The sequence below is a fragment of the Scyliorhinus canicula genome, chromosome 12, assembly GCF_902713615.1.
Source record: "Scyliorhinus canicula chromosome 12, sScyCan1.1, whole genome shotgun sequence".
Lineage (NCBI taxonomy): Eukaryota > Metazoa > Chordata > Chondrichthyes > Carcharhiniformes > Scyliorhinidae > Scyliorhinus > Scyliorhinus canicula.
Window position 1 is genome coordinate 141,144,206 of NC_052157.1, and position 17,702 is coordinate 141,161,907.

At 50.9% G+C, this 17,702-nt stretch overlaps 1 protein-coding gene across 1 annotated transcript in view; it reads right to left on the reverse strand.

The window, feature by feature from the left end:
- nsrp1 (nuclear speckle splicing regulatory protein 1) overlaps positions 1-17,702 on the reverse strand; it is an 84,650-nt gene that overhangs the window by 16,380 nt on the left and 50,568 nt on the right. Inside the window, exons 4-5 of the mRNA XM_038814314.1 lie at positions 8,377-8,505; positions 4,864-5,071 (exon numbers count right to left, since the gene is read on the reverse strand). Of these exons, the coding sequence (XP_038670242.1) occupies positions 4,864-5,071; positions 8,377-8,505 (337 nt within the window). The remainder of the gene's footprint in view (positions 1-4,863; positions 5,072-8,376; positions 8,506-17,702) is intronic.

Genomic DNA, 17,702 nt, shown 5'->3' on the forward strand with positions numbered 1-17,702 from the left:
GAATTCTTTGAAGGAGGTGACCAAGCACGTGAATGAAGGTAAAGCACTAGATGTAGTGTAAATGGATTTTAGTAAGGCATTTGATAAGGTTCCCCATGGTAGGCTTATGCAGGAAGTAAGGAGGCATGGGATAGTGGGAAATTTGGCCAGTTGGATAACAAACTGGCTAACCGATAGAAGTCAGAGAGTGGTGGTGGATGGCAAATATTCAGCCTGGAGCCCAGTTACCAGTGGCATACCGCAGGGATCAGTTCTGGGTCCTCTGCTGTTTGCGATTTTCATTAATGACTTGGATGAGGGAGTTGAAGGGTGGGTCAGTAAATTTGCAGATGATACGAAGATTGGTGGAGTTGTGGATAGTGAGGAAGGCTGTTGTCGGCTGCAAAGAGATATAGATAGGATGCAGAGCTGGGTTGAGAAGTGGCAGATGGAGTTTAACCTTGAAAAGTGTGAGGTTGTCCATTTTGGAAGGACAAATATGAATGCGGAATACAGGGTTAACATTAGGGTTCTTGGCAATGTGGAGGAGCAGAGAGATCTTGGGGTCTATGTTCATAGATCTTTGAAAGTTGCCACTCAAGTGGATAGAGCTGTGAAGAAGGCCTATGGTGTGCTAGCGTTCATTAGCAGAGGGATTGAATTTAAGAGCCGTGAGGTGATGATGCAGCTGTACAAAACATTTGTACACATTTGGAGTACTATGTGCAGTTCTGGTCGCCTCATTTTAGGAAGGATGTGGAAGCTTTGGAAAAGGTGCAAAGGAGATTTACCAGGATGTTGCCTGGACTGGAGAGTAGGTCTTACGAGGAAAGGTTGAGGCTGCGAGGCTTTTTCTCATTAGAACGGAAAAGGATGAGGGGCGACTTGATAGGAGGTTTATAAGATGATCAAGGGAATAGAGAGAGTAGACAGTCAGAGACATTTTCCCCGGGTGGAACAAACCATTACAAGGGGACATAAATTTAAGGTGAATGATGGAAGATATAGGGGGAATGTCAGAGGTGGATTCTTTACCCAGAGAGTAGTGGGGGCATGGAATGCACTGCCTGTGGAAGTAGTCGAGTCGGAAACATTAGGTACTTTCAAGCGGCTATTGGATAGGTACATGGATTACGGTAGAATGATGGGGTGTAGATTAATTTGTTCTTAATCTAGGACAAAAATTCAGCATAACATTGTGCGCCGAAGGGCCTGTTCTGTGCTGTATTTTTCTATGCTCTATCGGAAGTAGGTAATTCAGCCCTTCAAGCCTGCTCCGCCATTCAATCAGATTATTGCTGATCTCTTCCTGGTCTCAAATTCACCTCCCTGTCTGTTCCCCAAACAACCCAGCAAGCCCTTCAATTCAGGGCAATTAGGGAGGGCATCAAATGCAGGCCCAGGCAACAACAGCCACATCCCATAAATGAATTTTAAAATTCCTACTTTGAAAACCGTCATCCTTCAACAACCTAATCAACTTGAGTTGTGTGGCTGGCAGGAGTCACTTTAGTTGTAAATGGCACAGAAATTGTACTTGCTCCTTCCTTCGCAATGCAAAAAATCATTTCTATTGGCCCAATTTTCCCAAAAAATTCCTCAGTTCATTTGTGGCTGGTTTTTCAGGGAGTTCCCCGCCGGCTCTGTCGACAAGTTCCCCACTGCTATTCAATGACAGTTAATCATGTTTTTGGCCCTGGGGAGTTTCTCACCAGTCTAGCCCACACTTAGAATATTTTCATCACTGGGGAGCTGAACTCAGAGATCGGGCCGTCATTTGAAAGGGTTCCCTGATCTCTAAGTGAGCTTGTAGGTCCCCCACACATATCAACACTACCCCACACCCCTAAGTGAGGACACCCCCCTCTAGGGTCCCTGGGGGTCCCCCCTCCTCAGGCCCTCCATGCACCCTTACAGCACTCGCTCCCTTCCAGACCCCAACCCATCACCAAATCCCCCCCCCCCCCCCCCCCCCCCCCCCACCAACTTCCCGTAGGCCCCTACTTACCTGCCTTGTATTCCCTCTCTCTTCAAGCCCTCCCTCCACACTCATTTTTTGGGCAAGGCCCCTCTCGCCCCCTGTCCTTAGCAGTACCTCTGGTACTCAGGCACCCTTGCACTGCCACAGTGGTACCCAGGCAGTGCTCCTGCTGGCTTGGCACTCGCACCTGGGCACTTTGGCAGGGCACTTTGCCAGCCACAGCTGGGCAGTGCCAAGGTGCCCACTTTACAGGGGGTGGGCCAGGGAGCCACTCTGCACTGACCCTGACCACCCTGGGTCTCCAGTGGCCTGGGAGCCCTTATGGGTGCCTTCCGCCTGATACATGTTTGTGTGGACCAGCACTGATCGGCGCCCAGCTGCAGCCTCCCTGGGGAGGCCAGTGAATCGAAGGAGGCGATTGGATCCCGCACAGATAGGTCGTAAGTAGGTTTATGACCTATGGCCGCGAGCGTCTCATCCTTTGCACTTTTTGTGGTTGTAGGCATGTATTTTAGTTTGCGTGTTAGGAATAGATCGTTGTTCCCTATGTTTTTCCTTTCTAGAAGTTCTCTTTCGTTTCAATATCGTCCCTACCACTTGTCACTTCCCTACTTTGCTTCTCTGCAGTCTGTGGTTGCAATATTAACCAACCCTTAAAATTCATCACAATCAATGGTTCAACAGTTCAGAATTCTTCGCATACCAAGATTTTGAGGATCAGAGGTGAAGTCTTAAGAATATTTATGAAATATAAATATTTGAAATAAGCAAATAAGCACAAATCACTCCATGACAAGCACATACCTTAGTTGTGCATCAAATTATTCCATCACTGCGATATTAATGTCCATTTACTTCTATGGTTTAGATGCTTGACACAATTACCTTTCATGTAAAAAGCAGTGCATTACCTCAATGCGAATAGAAATTGCAATTTAAGCTTCTCCATAAAAAAAGGTTTTGCTACAAACCCTCCATATTTTAGCTTAAAAGAGAACTATAACCAAGTCTCACGAACCTTAGAGATCTTTTGGAATTGAACGATTGGAAAAGATGCTCAACACCACACAAGCATTATTATTCCAAAGTACTGATTTCTTTACCATCTCGATTTGCCGCAAACGAATGACTAAAGTACATTGTTCCGCAGGCAATCTGTACAGTAGTGCTATAGATCTGGATGAGCCCACGATATACCTCCAACTCAGCATCAGGAAGACCAGACCACACCAGTCATCACTCCATAATCACTGGCTGTCTCCTCCTCAGTTTAATCTCTTCAGCTAAACTAACCAGGGCTGAGCTTTAACTGCATACACCATCCCTCACAAAGGTCAGTTACTTCCACCATCAGACTGCCCATTTGTGTTCTTCCGTTTTTGAAACCCATACACATATATTTTGTCATCTCTAGACTAGACTACTTTAATGCTCAAATAATAGCAAAATGCAGTGGCTGCTGGAAATACTAACAGATCAGACAGCAACTGTGGAGAGAGAAATTGAATTAATGTTCCAAATCAAGTATGACACTTCTTCAGGTTCTGAGGCAGTGTCATATTTGACTCAAAACGTTAACTCGAGAAACCGATGCTGGCAGATCTCCATAGATGCTGGCAGATTGGTTGAGTATTTCCAGCACTTTCTGTTTCTACTTTAATGCTCTCCTTGATGGCCCCCGATCCTACACCCGCCATAAACTACAACTTGTCTGAAACTTTCCACACATGTCCTGTCCTATATTCGTACTTGTCTCCCAACTCTTGTACCACTGATTTACAGGTAGATTTTTCCTCCCCGTCCCCAGAGGAAATTACCCAGCAATGAAACAAATCAGCCACCCACATTCAACATCAATAGTATAGTTCAGTCCCAATACTGAATCATAGCACCGGCTTTCAGTGCTAAGATGTGCAGGTTAGATGGCTTGGCCATGCGAAATTACCCCTTAATGTCCAAAGTTTAGGTGGGGTTGCGGAGAAGTGAGCTTAGGTAGGGTACCCTTTCAGAGGGTCGGTACAGACTCAATGGGTCAAATGGCCTCTTTCTGCACTGTCGGAATTCTATGATCCTAATGCAAATGAAAATTTCTTTCTATATTCAGAGCTATTCTGGTGCAGGCATGATGGGCCAAATGGCCTCCTTCTGCATTGCAACAATCCTGTGATTCTACGATGATGATCAGAGACCAGTATTCAACTGGGTTACTTCTAATTGCATTGGCAGTTTGTGTGACCTTCAGTGCTACTTCAGTGTCAGCAAAATAAAGCAAAGGCAGGTGTAATAAACTTGGAATTCAATAGCTTGAACTAAATCTTAACATACTGCTACAGAGTGGAGAGTTGGTGCAAAATTACTACATGGCAGCAATTGGAGGCCAGGAGAGACTGGGCCTTGGATGGTGCCAAGTGTGAGGTGCTGCAGCTCACCGGAATGTTTATATTGCCCAAATTCAATGCATCTCTTGAGGGGGTCCAATGTTAACACCACCTCTTGAGAGGAAGAAGAACCAGCTCAAATCATTTGCAGAAACCAATTGAAAGCAGTCATTATTAAAGTTCTGTTTACTACTATAGGTGAACCATCAAAAACAGGGAGGTTTTAATAAACTTTCAACACAAATTGAGGTGTTCACCATCTGCTTTACATGGAGCGCTGGCTTAATGTGAAGGGCGAGGAAATGCCTTCCACCATATCTTTGAATTTGTAATTCCTTTGAAGTATAAAACATTAAGACAGAACCCACTACCCCAAAAGTGTATTTTACGGTGATATTCCTACACAAGACAAAATGCAGTCTTCGAGTGCTTTAAATTCTGGTTATATCCGGTTGTTGGGAATTACCTAGATTATTAATGTTGAGTGTAGGGTTTCTGTACATTATTTGTACACAGATAGCTCACCCTCTCTTTCTGCTTCTCTCCGTTCTTGCTCTTTTTCCACAGCTTGCTCTTGGAGCTTCTTTTTATAGGCAGAAGTGACAAATGCATCTTTGTCTATATACTTCTCTCCTTCAGCCTCTCTTTCCTTTTGGATTATTCGTTCCGCCCTTCGGTCTTGTTCCTTTTTGCGTTCCCCAACAGCTTTCAGTAGGTTCTCGATGTACTTAGGCTTTAAATATATTAGGTGGGGTGGGAGAGAGATAAGGGAAACTACTTAGTCTTCAACTAAAATCAGTTTTTTAAAGTTACCAACATGCACCACAAAGAATGGAATGAGAAAAAGTTTTTAAGTTACGAGACTCTTGAAGCGCAGTTTTTCAACTGACCACATACGATGCAAGCGTCATAAACTATTCCCAGTTCAGGACAATTATTATTACCGGATTCACAAATGAAGATTTATAATTACCCACAGCAATTTCTCAAAGGAAGGACTCTGAAGTTCCTTCCTACCATGAAAAGATAGGCAAGTGAAAGTAGTCCACATATCAGCCTGTTATTTTATATTTATTTTAAAAATAAATTTAGAGTACCCAATTAATATTTTCCAATTAAGGGGCAATTTAGCGTGGCCAATCCACCTACACTGCACATCTTTGGGTTGCGGGGCCGAAACCCATGCAAACACGGGGAGAATGTGCAAACTCCACACAGACAGTGACCCAGAGCCGGGATCGAACCTGGGACCTCGGTGCCATGAGGCAACAGCACTAACCACCACGCCACCGTGCTGCCCAATATAGCCTGGTATAATGGTCATTTTCATGGAAAGGACAATACTGAAGGTAAAGATTTATGAGCAGTTGAATGCTTTCTTACCAAATTATCCTAGCCCCCTCCAATTATGATCTTTCTGTGAATAAAGCTGATGGTCTCCAGTACGTTTTCTTATTGTTGACAAATTAAAGAGCAATTTCCCCAAAACCTTATTTTTTTTGTTTTAAAAAAACAAGAATGTTTTACAGTATTACCCAGGAGGATTCCTATTTTCTCTCTCAGTTCCTTAAGAATGTTCGGTTGCTTCTCTTTTGATTTTAGGCATCCTGCAGACCTACAGACTTAAGGCTCTTGGGTGTAACCCATTAATTTTAAATGGGTCAGCATTGATAGTACAACTGCAAAATCGGGGCCAAATGCTTTGAGAGTATTTTAAAGGTCAATTACAGAAAAATAGCATTGAATGGACCAAAAGGAAAAGGTCTGATAAACAATTAATACATTAGCTTCAATGTCAGTTCAAAATTCAAGGGTTTAAAAAAAAAAATTAGATATGAAAGGAACGCATTTGAGGAGTAATAAAAGCTTTACACCTCAAAGAACACATTTGCATTGCCACTTTCTATCTCGTAGAACTTATTTACAGTGCAGAAGGAGGCCATTCGGCCCATCGAGTCTGCAACGGCCCTTGAAAAGAGCATCCCACCTAAGCCCTATGTTCATCTATGTGAATATCCAAAACAAAAATAATTACAGAGTAATTGTAATCTACCAGAAGCTTTCATCACTATTCAACTAGTCTACAATTCTTTATTTCTAACATATTCCATATTTAAAACCACATTTATATTATGGAAGCTTGTATGGGCTTAAAGTCTATTGTTCATCAGCCCTCACACAACCCCATACAGTTAAAGCCACCATGCCAGGAGTAACAGTTGAGGACCTAGAAAACATCCATTAGAGACAACTCTCTCATTGTAAACGCCACTGCTCATTCAATTGGCCTTAATCTCCCATGGCAACTATGGGTCCCTTTAAACAGTGTCCGGACTGGCCAAGACAGTCACTCAACATCAGTGAGCTTGTCAAAAGCATCCAAACTGCAGCTGTGGTGCCGCCCAAACAATGTCTCACGTTAGAGGCGTGTGTGCTGACTAAATGTGAAAGTGGGGTTAAAGAACTCCACATAGCCACTGACAAGGCTATTGTCTGGCCTCTGTGGCTATGCTGTGGTGACCTACCAGGGCCACAACCGATTAAGTTGATATCCTAAATTATAGAATTGGGCATTTTAAAATCATGCTGCAGTCAAACCTCAGGCAGGCTGTTGGAATTCAGACTTGACCAAAGTCAAATACGCAACCAACAGACAAGCTGCCAGAACATGTCTGGACATGCCCTGTCAATCACCCATCAAGGAGATCATCGAACCCTATTGATATGCACATGTCTATTGTCAATAGCCCAGATCAGGCAGGACTTTCTGTCACCCAGAGTTTCTGCTGTTGCCTTAAATGGGAACAGGTTATGTGCCGCCCACACCACCAAAGATGGGACACCTGGGGGCGTGCTCAGGTGTCCTGTCAAACGGTTATCAACCGGACCATAGAGTACTGAGACCCTCTGCTGAGGCATCATTGCCTGAAAGTCGGAGGAAAGTGAATGGCGCAATGGCAGGAGGGCAAGAACAGGCACCCGAGGCAAATCAGCAGCGTAAGACTCCACGCAGAGGCAATCAAGGTGACTGACCAGAGAAGGAAGGAAGGAACAAACAGCATGCGTGAACCACCTTCGCGATGACAAACCAGAGGGACTCAATCGGACCCACAGCTCAATCAGGCCATCTTTGTGGGTAATATAACTGAATCTTGGGCGTTTCTGGTATTATATGTTTTGGGTTCATTTACAGGTCAATTGTGTATTTAATAAAGATCGTTGAATTTATACTCGTGTTTTGTCCTTTGTTCATCTTGCAACTAAGGGCACTTGGGGAAAACTTATACACTGGCCAAAGTATGAGAGGTTTTACAGATACAACAATGCACATTCTAAATAATAATAAATATTAATTATACACCAATTAACAATATTTGTCAAATTGTTTTGATTAGCAACTAATTAATTTTAAAAATTAATAATCTGCCTGGCAGCACAATATGGGTTCATATATACAGACAATCCTCAAGCCTTTCCTCCCAAGGAGCAAACATTAAACACAGCATGTCAGAAGTATCTGCGAAGAGAGTTCATGCTTTAGGTCGATAACCTTAATGCAGATGTGGCCTGAAGGTGGAGATTTAAGTGCCTGCAGGGTATTTAATTCTGTCGTGCCTCCTCCCGAGATTCCCTGCCAGTTCTCCAACCAGTGGGTGAGACCCCTACAGGTGCGGCAGAATCGAGGCCATTAATTTTGTTTCTCTCTCCACAGCTGCTGCCTGACCTGCTGCATCTTTCCAGTATTTCCTTTTGTAATTCCAGATTTTCAGCATCTTCACGATTTTGCTTAAGTATCAAACCTTGGATCGCTCAGCAAGATAAATGGAGAGCACACAACACTGCATTTTAATTTACTGCATCACCGGATCGGCAGAACGAAGGCTATCTTACCCGATTGCTCTCGTACCAGAGATGGCCAGTATTATGGAAAGTCCGCACAAAGGGGAGTGAGGCACTGGACAGAGAAACGGATCTCTTTTCATTACAAAGAGGGAAGGTCAGCTCGCAAAAAGGAAAATTTACGATTAGTACATTTACCTGTTTATTTGTACCAGACAATATCTTGGTGCTGCTTTCCAACTTCTTCTTTTGCAGGTTGTCATAAACACTGTCATATTCAAAGACTGTGGCATCATCCTCCAGTGCCTTCTGTATTTCCAACTTAGTCTGTGATACAAACATTTACCATATATTAATCAAATGCTCAAACTTGAGATTTGGTAGTTAATTAGAGAAGGCAATTTCTTTCATAAAACAGGGAAAACCGTCAATCTAAAACAGTACGACAAGTATTTACAAATGCAGAAATAACCAAAGCAATTTAGAGGGACATAATCCAAAAGGAAAATTAACATGTTTGAAGAGGAGAGAGAAAAAAAGGGAGGAGAAAAAGGGTGTGTGTGAGAGAGAGAGCAGGAGAAGGGAGGATGAGAGAAGGGGGGGCAAGAGAGAGAGAGAGCGCGAGAAAAGGGGGCGATGAGAGAGCGAGAGAAGGGGGTCGAGAGAGAGAAGGGGGCGAGTGAGAGTGTGAAAGAAGGTGGGGGAGAGGGAGCGCAAGAGAAGGGGATGAATGAGAGAGTGAGAGAGGGGGGGCAAGAGAGTGAGCGAGAGAAGGGGCGATAGGGAGAAGGGGAGCGAATGTGAGAGCGAGAGAAGTGGGACAAGAGAGAGAAGGGAGCGAGACAGAGAGCGAGAGAAAGGGCGAGACAGAGAGCGAGAGAAGGGGTGAGAGAGCGAGCGAGAGAAGGGGGGGTGAGACAGGGAGCGAGAGAAGAGGGGGCGAGACAGAGAGCAAGAGAAGGGGGCGAGACAGAGAGCGAGTGAAGGGGGTCGAGATAGAGAGTGTGAGAAGGGGGAGAGACAGAGAGACAGAAGGGGGGAAGAGAGAGAGCGAGAGAGGGGGGTGAGACAGAGCGAGAGAAGAGGGCGAGACAGAGAGCAAGAGAACGGGAGAGACAGAGAGTGAGGGGGGAGAGACAGAGAGCGAGAGGAGGGGAGAGACAGAGAGCGAGACTAGGAGGGGCAAGACAGAGAGCGAGAGAAGGGGGCGAGACAGAGAGCGAGAGAGGAAGAGAGACAGAGAGCGAGAGAGGGGCCAGAGAAGGCGAGAGAGAGAGAGGAGAGAGGCGAGAGAGAGCGGGAGGAGGCGAGAGAGGGAGAGACGGCGAGAGAGGGAGAGACGGCGAGAGAGGGAGAGACGGCGAGAGAGGGCGAGACGGGGCGAGAGAGAGAGCGCGAGAGAGAGGGCGCGAGAGAGAGCGAGAGAAGAGGGCGAGACGAGAGCGAAGAGAGAAGCAGAGAAGGAGAGGCGAGAGAAGAAAGGGAGAGAGAGAGAGAGAGAGGGAGAGAGAAGAGAGGGAGAAGGGCGAGAGAGGCGAGAGAGGAGAGAAGACGCGAGAGAGAGAGAGAGGCGGCGAGAGAGCCAGAGAGAGAAGGACGAGAGAGAGGGCGGGAGAGAGAGCGCAGAGAGAGGGAGAGCAGAAGGCGAGAGAGGAATGCGAGAGGAGAGAGAGAGAGAGAAGGAACGCGAGAGGAAGGAACGGCGAGAGAGAAGGGAACGGCGAGGAGAGAAGGGACGGCGAGAGAGAAGGGAACGGCGATAGAGAAGGAACGGCGAGAGAGAAGGGAACGGCGAGAGAGAAGGGAACGGCGAGAGAGAAGGGAACGGCGAGAGACGGAACGGCTAGAGAGAAGGGAACGGCGAGAGAGAAGGGAAACGGCGAGAGAGAAGGGAACGGCGAGAGAGAAGGGAACGGCGAGAGAGAAGGGAACGGCGAGAGAGAAGGGAACGGCGAGAGAAGGGAACGGCGAGAGAGAAGGAACGGCGAGAGAGAAGGGAACGGCGAGAGAGAAGGGAACGGCGAGAGAGAAGGGAACGGCGAGAGAGAAGGAACGGCGAGAGAGAAGGGAACGGCGAGAGAGAAGGGAACGGCGAGAGAGAAGGGAACGGCGAGAGAGAAGGGAACGGCGGAGAGAGAAGGGAACGGCGGAGAGAGAAGGGAACTGGCGAGAGAGAAGGGAACGGCGAGAGAGAAGGGAACGGCGAGAGAGAAGGGGGCGGCGAGAGAGAAGGGGCGGCGAGAGAGAGGACGGCGAGAGAGAAGGGAACGGCGAGAGAGAAGGGGCCGGCGAGAGAGAAGGGGCGGCGAGAGAGAAGGGGCGGCGGAGAGAGAGGGGCGGCGAGAGAGAGAGGGGCGGCGAGAGAGAGGGGCGGGAGAGAGAGGGGCGGCGAGAGAGAGGGGCGGCGAGAGAGAGGGGCGGCGAGAGAGAGGGGCGGCGAGAGAGAGGGGCGGCGAGAGAGAGGGGCGGCGAGAGAGAGGGGCGGCGAGAGAGATGGGGACGGCGAGAGAGATTGGGAACGGCGAGAGAGAAGGGAACGGCGAGAGAGAAGGGGAACGGCGAGAGAGAAGGGGCGGCGAGAGAGAAGGGGCGGCGGAGAGAAGGGGCGGCGAGAGAGAAGGGGCGGCGAGAGAGAAGGGGCGGCGAGAGAGAAGGGGCGGCGAGAGAGAAGGGGCGGCGAGAGAGAAGGGGCGGCGAGAGAGAAGGGCGGCGAGAGAGAAGGGGCGGCGAGAGGAAGGGGCGGCGAGAGAGAAGGGGCGGCGAGAGATGGGGGGCGGCGAGAGATGGGGGGGCGAGAGAGAAGGGAACGGCGAGAGAGAAGGGAACGGCGAGAGAGAAGGAACGGCGAGAGAGAAGGGGCGGCGAGAGAGAAGGGGCGGCGAGAGAGAAGGGGCGGCGAGAGAGAAGGGTGCGGCGAGAGAGAAGGGGCGGCGAGAGAGAAGGGGGCGGCGAGAGAGAAGGGGCGGCGAGAGAGAAGGTGCGGCGAGAGAGAAGGGCGGCGAGAGAGAAGGGGCGGCGAGAGAGAAGGGGCGGCGAGAGAGAAGGGGCGGCGAGAGAGAATGGGCGGCGAGAGAGAAGGGGCGGCGAGAGAGAAGGGGCGGCGAGAGAGAAGGGGCGGCGAGAGAGAAGGGGCGGCGAGAGAGAAGGGGCGGCGAGAGAGAAGGGGCGGCGAGAGAGAAGGGGCGCGAGAGAGAAGGGAACGGCGAGAGAGAAGGGAACGGCGAGAGAGAAGGGAACGGCGAGAGAGAAGGGAACGGCGAGAGAGAAGGGAACGGCGAGAGAGATGGGGGGCGAGAGATGGGGGGGCGAGAGAGAAGGGAACGGCGAGAGAGAAGGGAACGGCGAGAGAGAAGGGAACGGCGAGAGAGAAGGGTACGGCGAGAGAGAAGGGAACGGCGAGAGAGAAGGGAACGGCGAGAGAGAAGGGGAGGCGAGAGAGAAGGGGCGGCGAGAGAGAAGGGGCGGCGAGAGAGAAGGGGCGGCGAGAGAGAAGGGGCGGCGAGAGAGAAGGGGCGGCGAGAGAGAAGGGGCGGCGAGAGAGAAGGGGCGGCGAGAGAGAAGGGGCGGCGAGAGAGAAGGGGCGGCGAGAGAGAAGGGGCGGCGAGAGAGAAGGGGCGGCGAGAGAGAAGGGGCGGCGAGAGAGAAGGGGCGGCGAGGAGAGATGGGGGGGGCGAGAGAGAGGGAACGGCGAGAGAGAAGGGAACGGCGAGAGAGAAGGGAACGGCGAGAGAGAGAGGGGCGGCGAGAGAGAAGGGGCGGCGAGAGAGAAGGGGCGGCGAGAGAGAAGGGAACGGCGAGAGAGAAGGGGAACGGCGAGAGAGAAGGGAACGGCGAGAGAGATGGGGGGGCGAGAGATGGGGGGGGCGAGAGAGAAGGGAACGGCGAGAGAGAAGGGAACGGCGAGAGAGAAGGGAACGGCGAGAGAGAAGGGTACGGCGAGAGAGAAGGGAACGGCGAGAGAGAAGGGAACGGCGAGAGAGAAGGGGCGGCGAGAGAGAAGGGGCGGCGAGAGAGAAGGGGCGGCGAGAGAGAGAGGGGCGGCGAGAGGAGAAGGGGCGGCGAGAGAGAAGGGGCGGCGGAGAGAGAAGGGGCGGCGAGAGAGAAGGGCGGCGAGAGAGAAGGGGCGGCGAGAGAGAAGGGGCGGCGAGAGAGAAGGGGCGGCGAGAGAGAAGGGGCGGCGAGAGAGAAGGGCGGCGAGGAGAGATGGGGGGGCGAGAGAGAAGGGAACGGCGAGAGAGAAGGGAACGGCGAGAGAGAAGGGAACGGCGAGAGAGAAGGGGCGGCGAGAGAGAAGGGGCGGCGAGAGAGAAGGGGCGGCGAGAGAGAAGGGGCGGCGAGAGAGAAGGGGCGGCGATAGAGAAGGGGCGGCGAGAGAGAAGGGGCGGCGAGAGAGAAGGGGCGGCGAGGAGAGAAGGGGCGGCGAGAGAGAAGGGGCGGCGAGAGAGAAGGGGCGGCGAGAGAGAAGGGGCGGCGAGAGAGAAGGGGCGGCGAGAGAGAAGGGGCGGCGAGAGAGAAGGGGGCGGCGAGAGAGAAGGGGCGGCGAGAGAGAAGGGGCGGCGAGAGAGAAGGGGGCGGCGAGAGAGAAGGGGCGGCGAGAGATGGGGGGGGCGGCGAGAGATGGGGGGGCGGCGAGAGATGGGGGGGCGAGAGAGAAGGGAACGGCGAGAGAGAAGGGAACGGCGAGAGAGAAGGGAACGGCGAGAGAGAAGGGAACGGCGAGAGAGAAGGGAACGGCGAGAGAGAAGGGGCGGCGAGAGAGAAGGGGCGGCGAGAGAGAAGGGGGCGGCGAGAGAGAAGGGGCGGCGAGAGAGAAGGGGCGGCGAGAGAGAAGGGGCGGCGAGAGAGAAGGGGCGGGCGAGAGAGAAGGGGCGGCGTGAGAGAAGGGGCGGCGAGAGAGAAGGGGCGGCGAGAGAGAAGGGGGCGGCGAGAGAGAAGGGGCGGCGAGAGAGAAGGGGCGGCGAGAGAGAAGGGGCGGCGAGAGAGAAGGGGCGGCGAGAGAGAAGGGGCGGCGAGAGAGAAGGGGCGGCGAGAGAGAAGGGGCGGCGAGAGAGAAGGGGCGGCGAGAGAGAAGGGGGCGGCGAGAGAGAAGGGACGGCGAGAGAGAAGGGCGGCGAGAGAGAAGGGGCGGCGAGAGAGAAGGGGCGGCGAGAGAGAAGGGGCGGCGAGAGAGAAGGGGGCGGCGAGAGAGAAGGGGCGGCGAGAGATGGGGGGGCGAGAGAGAAGGGAACGGCGAGAGAGAAGGGAACGGCGAGAGAGAAGGGAACGGCGAGAGAGAAGGGAACGGCGAGAGAGAAGGGAACGGCGAGAGAGAAGGGAACGGCGAGAGAGAAGGGAACGGCGAGAGAGAAGGGAACGGCGAGAGAGAAGGGAACGGCGAGAGAGAAGGGAACGGCGAGAGAGAAGGGGCGGGCGAGAGAGAAGGGGCGGCGAGAGAGAAGGGCGGCGAGAGAGAAGGGGCGGCGAGAGAGAAGGGGCGGCGAGAGAGAAGGGGCGGCGAGAGATGGGGGGCGAGAGAGAAGGGAACGGCGAGAGAGAAGGGAACGGCGAGAGAGAGAAGGGAACGGCGAGAGAGAGAAGGGAACGGCGAGAGAGAAGGGGCGGCGAGAGAGAAGGGGCGGCGAGAGAGAAGGGGCGGCGAGAGAGAAGGGGCGGCGAGAGAGAAGGGGCGGCGAGAGAGAAGGGGCGGCGAGAGAGAAGGGGCGGCGAGAGAGAAGGGGCGGCGAGAGAGAAGGGGCGGCGAGAGAGAAGGGGCGGCGAGAGAGAAGGGGCGGCGAGAGAGAAGGGGCGGCGAGAGAGAAGGGGCGGCGAGAGAGAAGGGGCGGCGGAGAGAGGGGCGGCGAGAGAGAAGGGGCGGCGAGAGAGAAGGGGCGGCGAGAGAGAAGGGGGCGGCGAGAGAGAATGGGCGGCGAGAGAGAAGGGGGCGGCGAGAGAGAAGGGGCGGCGAGAGAGAAGGGGCGGCGAGAGAGAAGGGGCGGCGAGAGAGAAGGGGCGGCGAGAGAGAAGGGGCGGCGAGAGAGAAGGGGGCGCGAGAGAGAAGGGGCGGCGAGAGAGAAGGGGCGGCGAGAGAGAAGGGGGCGGCGAGAGAGAAGGGGCGGCGAGAGAGAATGGGGCGGCGAGAGAGAAGGGGCGGCGAGAGAGAAGGGGCGGCGAGAGAGAAGGGGCGGCGAGAGAGAAGGGGCGGCGAGAGAGAAGGGGCGGCGAGAGAGAAGGGGCGGCGAGAGAGGAAGGGGCGGCGAGAGAGAAGGGGCGGCGAGAGAGAAGGGGCGGGCGAGAGAGAAGGGGCGGCGAGAGAGAAGGGGCGGCGAGAGAGAAGGGGCGGCGAGAGAGAAGGGGCGGCGAGAGAGAAGGGGCGGCGAGAGAGAAGGGGCGGCGAGAGAGAAGGGGCGGCGAGAGAGAGGGGGCGGCGAGAGAGAAGGGGGCGGCGAGAGAGAAGGGGGGGGCGAGAGAGAAGGGGGGAGAGAGAGAAGGGGGGCGAGAGAGAAGGGGGAGCGAGAGAGAACGGGGGCGAGAGAGAAGGGGGGTGAGAGAGAAGGGGGGGCGAGATAGTAGGGGGCGAGAGAGAGAGTGAGGGAGAGCGAGAGAGAGTGAGGGAGAGAGAAGGTAAAGAGGAAGAGGAAAATGAAGAGAGAGATAAGAGGGGAGAAGAGGAAGAAAGAGCGAGAAGGGGAAAGGGGAAGAAAAAGGGACAGGGGAAAATAAATTTGTATGGTAATACATAGGGAGAGAAAAGCCATGAAGAAATTTATGCAGGACAATGTACCAGTAATCACAATTTGGTAAAGAGCCAAGGGTTGGTTTTTGGGCTAATCAAAACATTAAGCCAACACTCCATATTGATGGTTCAATTTGACATGAAGATCTCTTGACAATATAAAAATAAGTTCTCCTCACATCATAGCCAACATTCATCTTTAAGTCACCACCGCCAATGTGACTGACACTTTTTAAAAATTCATTTATGGGATGTCGACATCACTGGCTAGGCCAGCATTTATTGGCAATCCTAGTTGCCCTTCAGAAGGTGGTGGTGGGTTGCCTTCCTGAACCGCTGCAGTCCCTGAGATGTCGGTACACCCACAGTCTTGTCAGGGAGGGAGTTCCAGAATTTTACCCCAATGACAGTGAAGGAGCGGCGATATATTTCCAAGTCAGGGTGCTGAGCATCTTGGAGGGGATCCTTCAGGTGTTGGTCCCAATACCTGCTCCTCTTGTCCATCCAGATGGTGGTTTAGAAATGTTGTCTAAGGAACCAAGGCGAGTTACTGCAGCGCATCTTGTAGATGGTAAACACGATTGCCACTGTTTGTCAGTGTTTGAATGTTTGTGGAAGGGGGAGTAATGAAGTGGGCTGCTTTGTCCTAGATAGTGCTGAGCTTCCTAAGTGTGTTGTTGGAGCTGCACTCATCCAGGCAAGTGGAGAGTATTTGCCTACAAATAAAAAATGACAAACTCAAAACGTAACTTGCTGAACGTGAAGTCCTCTACAACTTGGGAGCTGTGAAAGATGGTATAAAAATCCAACTTCCATGTAATTGTCGCACTCGACAGCAAATGAGCCTTGAGATAATTCATCAGATGTGAATAGTTTTGAAATGGTATGAGCAATAAGGGATTGTATAAACACATTATTCCCTTCTTTGTTTAGTAATGAAAGGCTACTTGTACTAGTTATTCATGCAATAACTTGGGAAACAACAAATACAGCAAGACACACAAAAAACATTTTTACAGATGTTCACGATGCATGTACACCGATCATTCATCTGATATGACTGAATCAAAGCACTGCGTTCCGTACAGGTCAAATATTTCATGTCCAGTTGTAACTGGAATTTCTCTCTGGATCTACTGATCTTCTATAACTTCCTCAGAGTGGCAATCTCCATCAGATTTCCATCCTCAACAGACTTGTATCACGTCGAAATTGTAAAGTCCCTGTTTCACCTAATCTTCCTCACTTAGGCTGTGTGAGACAGTGAAGGGTGGTTCCCAGCCCAATTGTCCGGAGGAAGCTATCACTTCTGGATAATTGCCGGGTATCCCCTAAATGCGATGTTGGAGAACCAGGAAGTTATGGGCCCTCATCTATTTTTCCCTCACTGAGCAATACTGATTATAACTCAATATTAAGCAATCTTCTTGAAATACAAGGTATCTTGCAAAAGGTACATTAAGATTTTATTTGTAAACGCGTTTGATATGGAACGGCAAAAAGTATGCTCAAATTCTGAATTACAAGGAAGAGAGTTCCAACAAAGCCATATTTGGTCACTCAAAACACAAATCCAGTTTTCAATCAGAAATAGATGTCTAAATTAAAAATATGTGGTGTCAGTGGGCATAACGGTATGACATGACTTAGCAAATATCCATAGAGACCACACTGTGATTCATCTTAATACTTTAGTGATACATTTCAAGTCACCCATCTAAATATCAAACTATTTGTTGGTAGCACAGAACTTGAGTGTTGCTAACAAAAAAAGGTATGCTGTCAAAGCTTTCCATCTTGCACTCATCAGATCAGATTCACAAGAATATCAACTGTAAAGGGAGGAACAATTTATATTGCTTAAGAAGACAAGTGTTGATTGATTAGCAAGTGGACTCTGATTGGTAGAGGCATTGCCATGGAGAATGCATCAGGGAACAGTTAACTGTCTAGCTTTTGTTTAAATTCAAACCATGCACGTGGACTATTGATTGGCAAAGGCATTGCCATGGGGAATGAACAGGGAATATTGTTCCCCAAGTTTTTGTTCAGTTGAAAAAGGTGCAATGCATGCACATGTCCCTTCAATCTGAAAAGGATAGGGCCATGTGTGTGTGAACAAATGTAGCTTCTAGCATACATAGGTGAGCCACACAGTGTAATTCTTTGCACAATCAGTATTGTTAAGCAAGTGCTGTCCAATCGCAGGATCATATCTAATGTTGGACACTGTTTTGAGTTTTGCCAGCACAGGCTGGCCGGAGACAGTCAGAACTTTGCCTCTTGTGAGCAGCCAAATAAATGTTTTGTTTGGTACGATCCACCAGTCGTTGGGACGTGTGGCCTAGATATCTGGCACTGAAATTGATATACCACATGACGCATTTGTATGATAGGCAGAGCATCGTTTTTGGCTTGATGGCAGCATCCTACCAATGGCGAATACTACTTGTGTTGCTACTGCATAGTAGCAGTGTGAAACAGCTGGCTTCACCTGTTGCTTAGATTTTGAGACACCTTATCCTTTCAGACCAATCCAAGATAGACTGGGCACTTCTCAGGACCAAACATTTAAAAAATTTTTTTTTTTTTTTTTTTTAAAAAGAGTACCCAATTATTTTTTCCAATTAAGGGGCAATTTAGCATGGCCAATCCACCTATCCTGCACATCTTTTGGGTTGTGGGGATGAAACCCACGCAGACACTGGGAGAATGTGCAAACTCCTCACGGACAGTGACCCAGAGCCGGGATTCGAACCCGGGTCCTCAGCGCCGTAGGCAGAAATGCTAACCACTGTGCCACCGTGCTGCC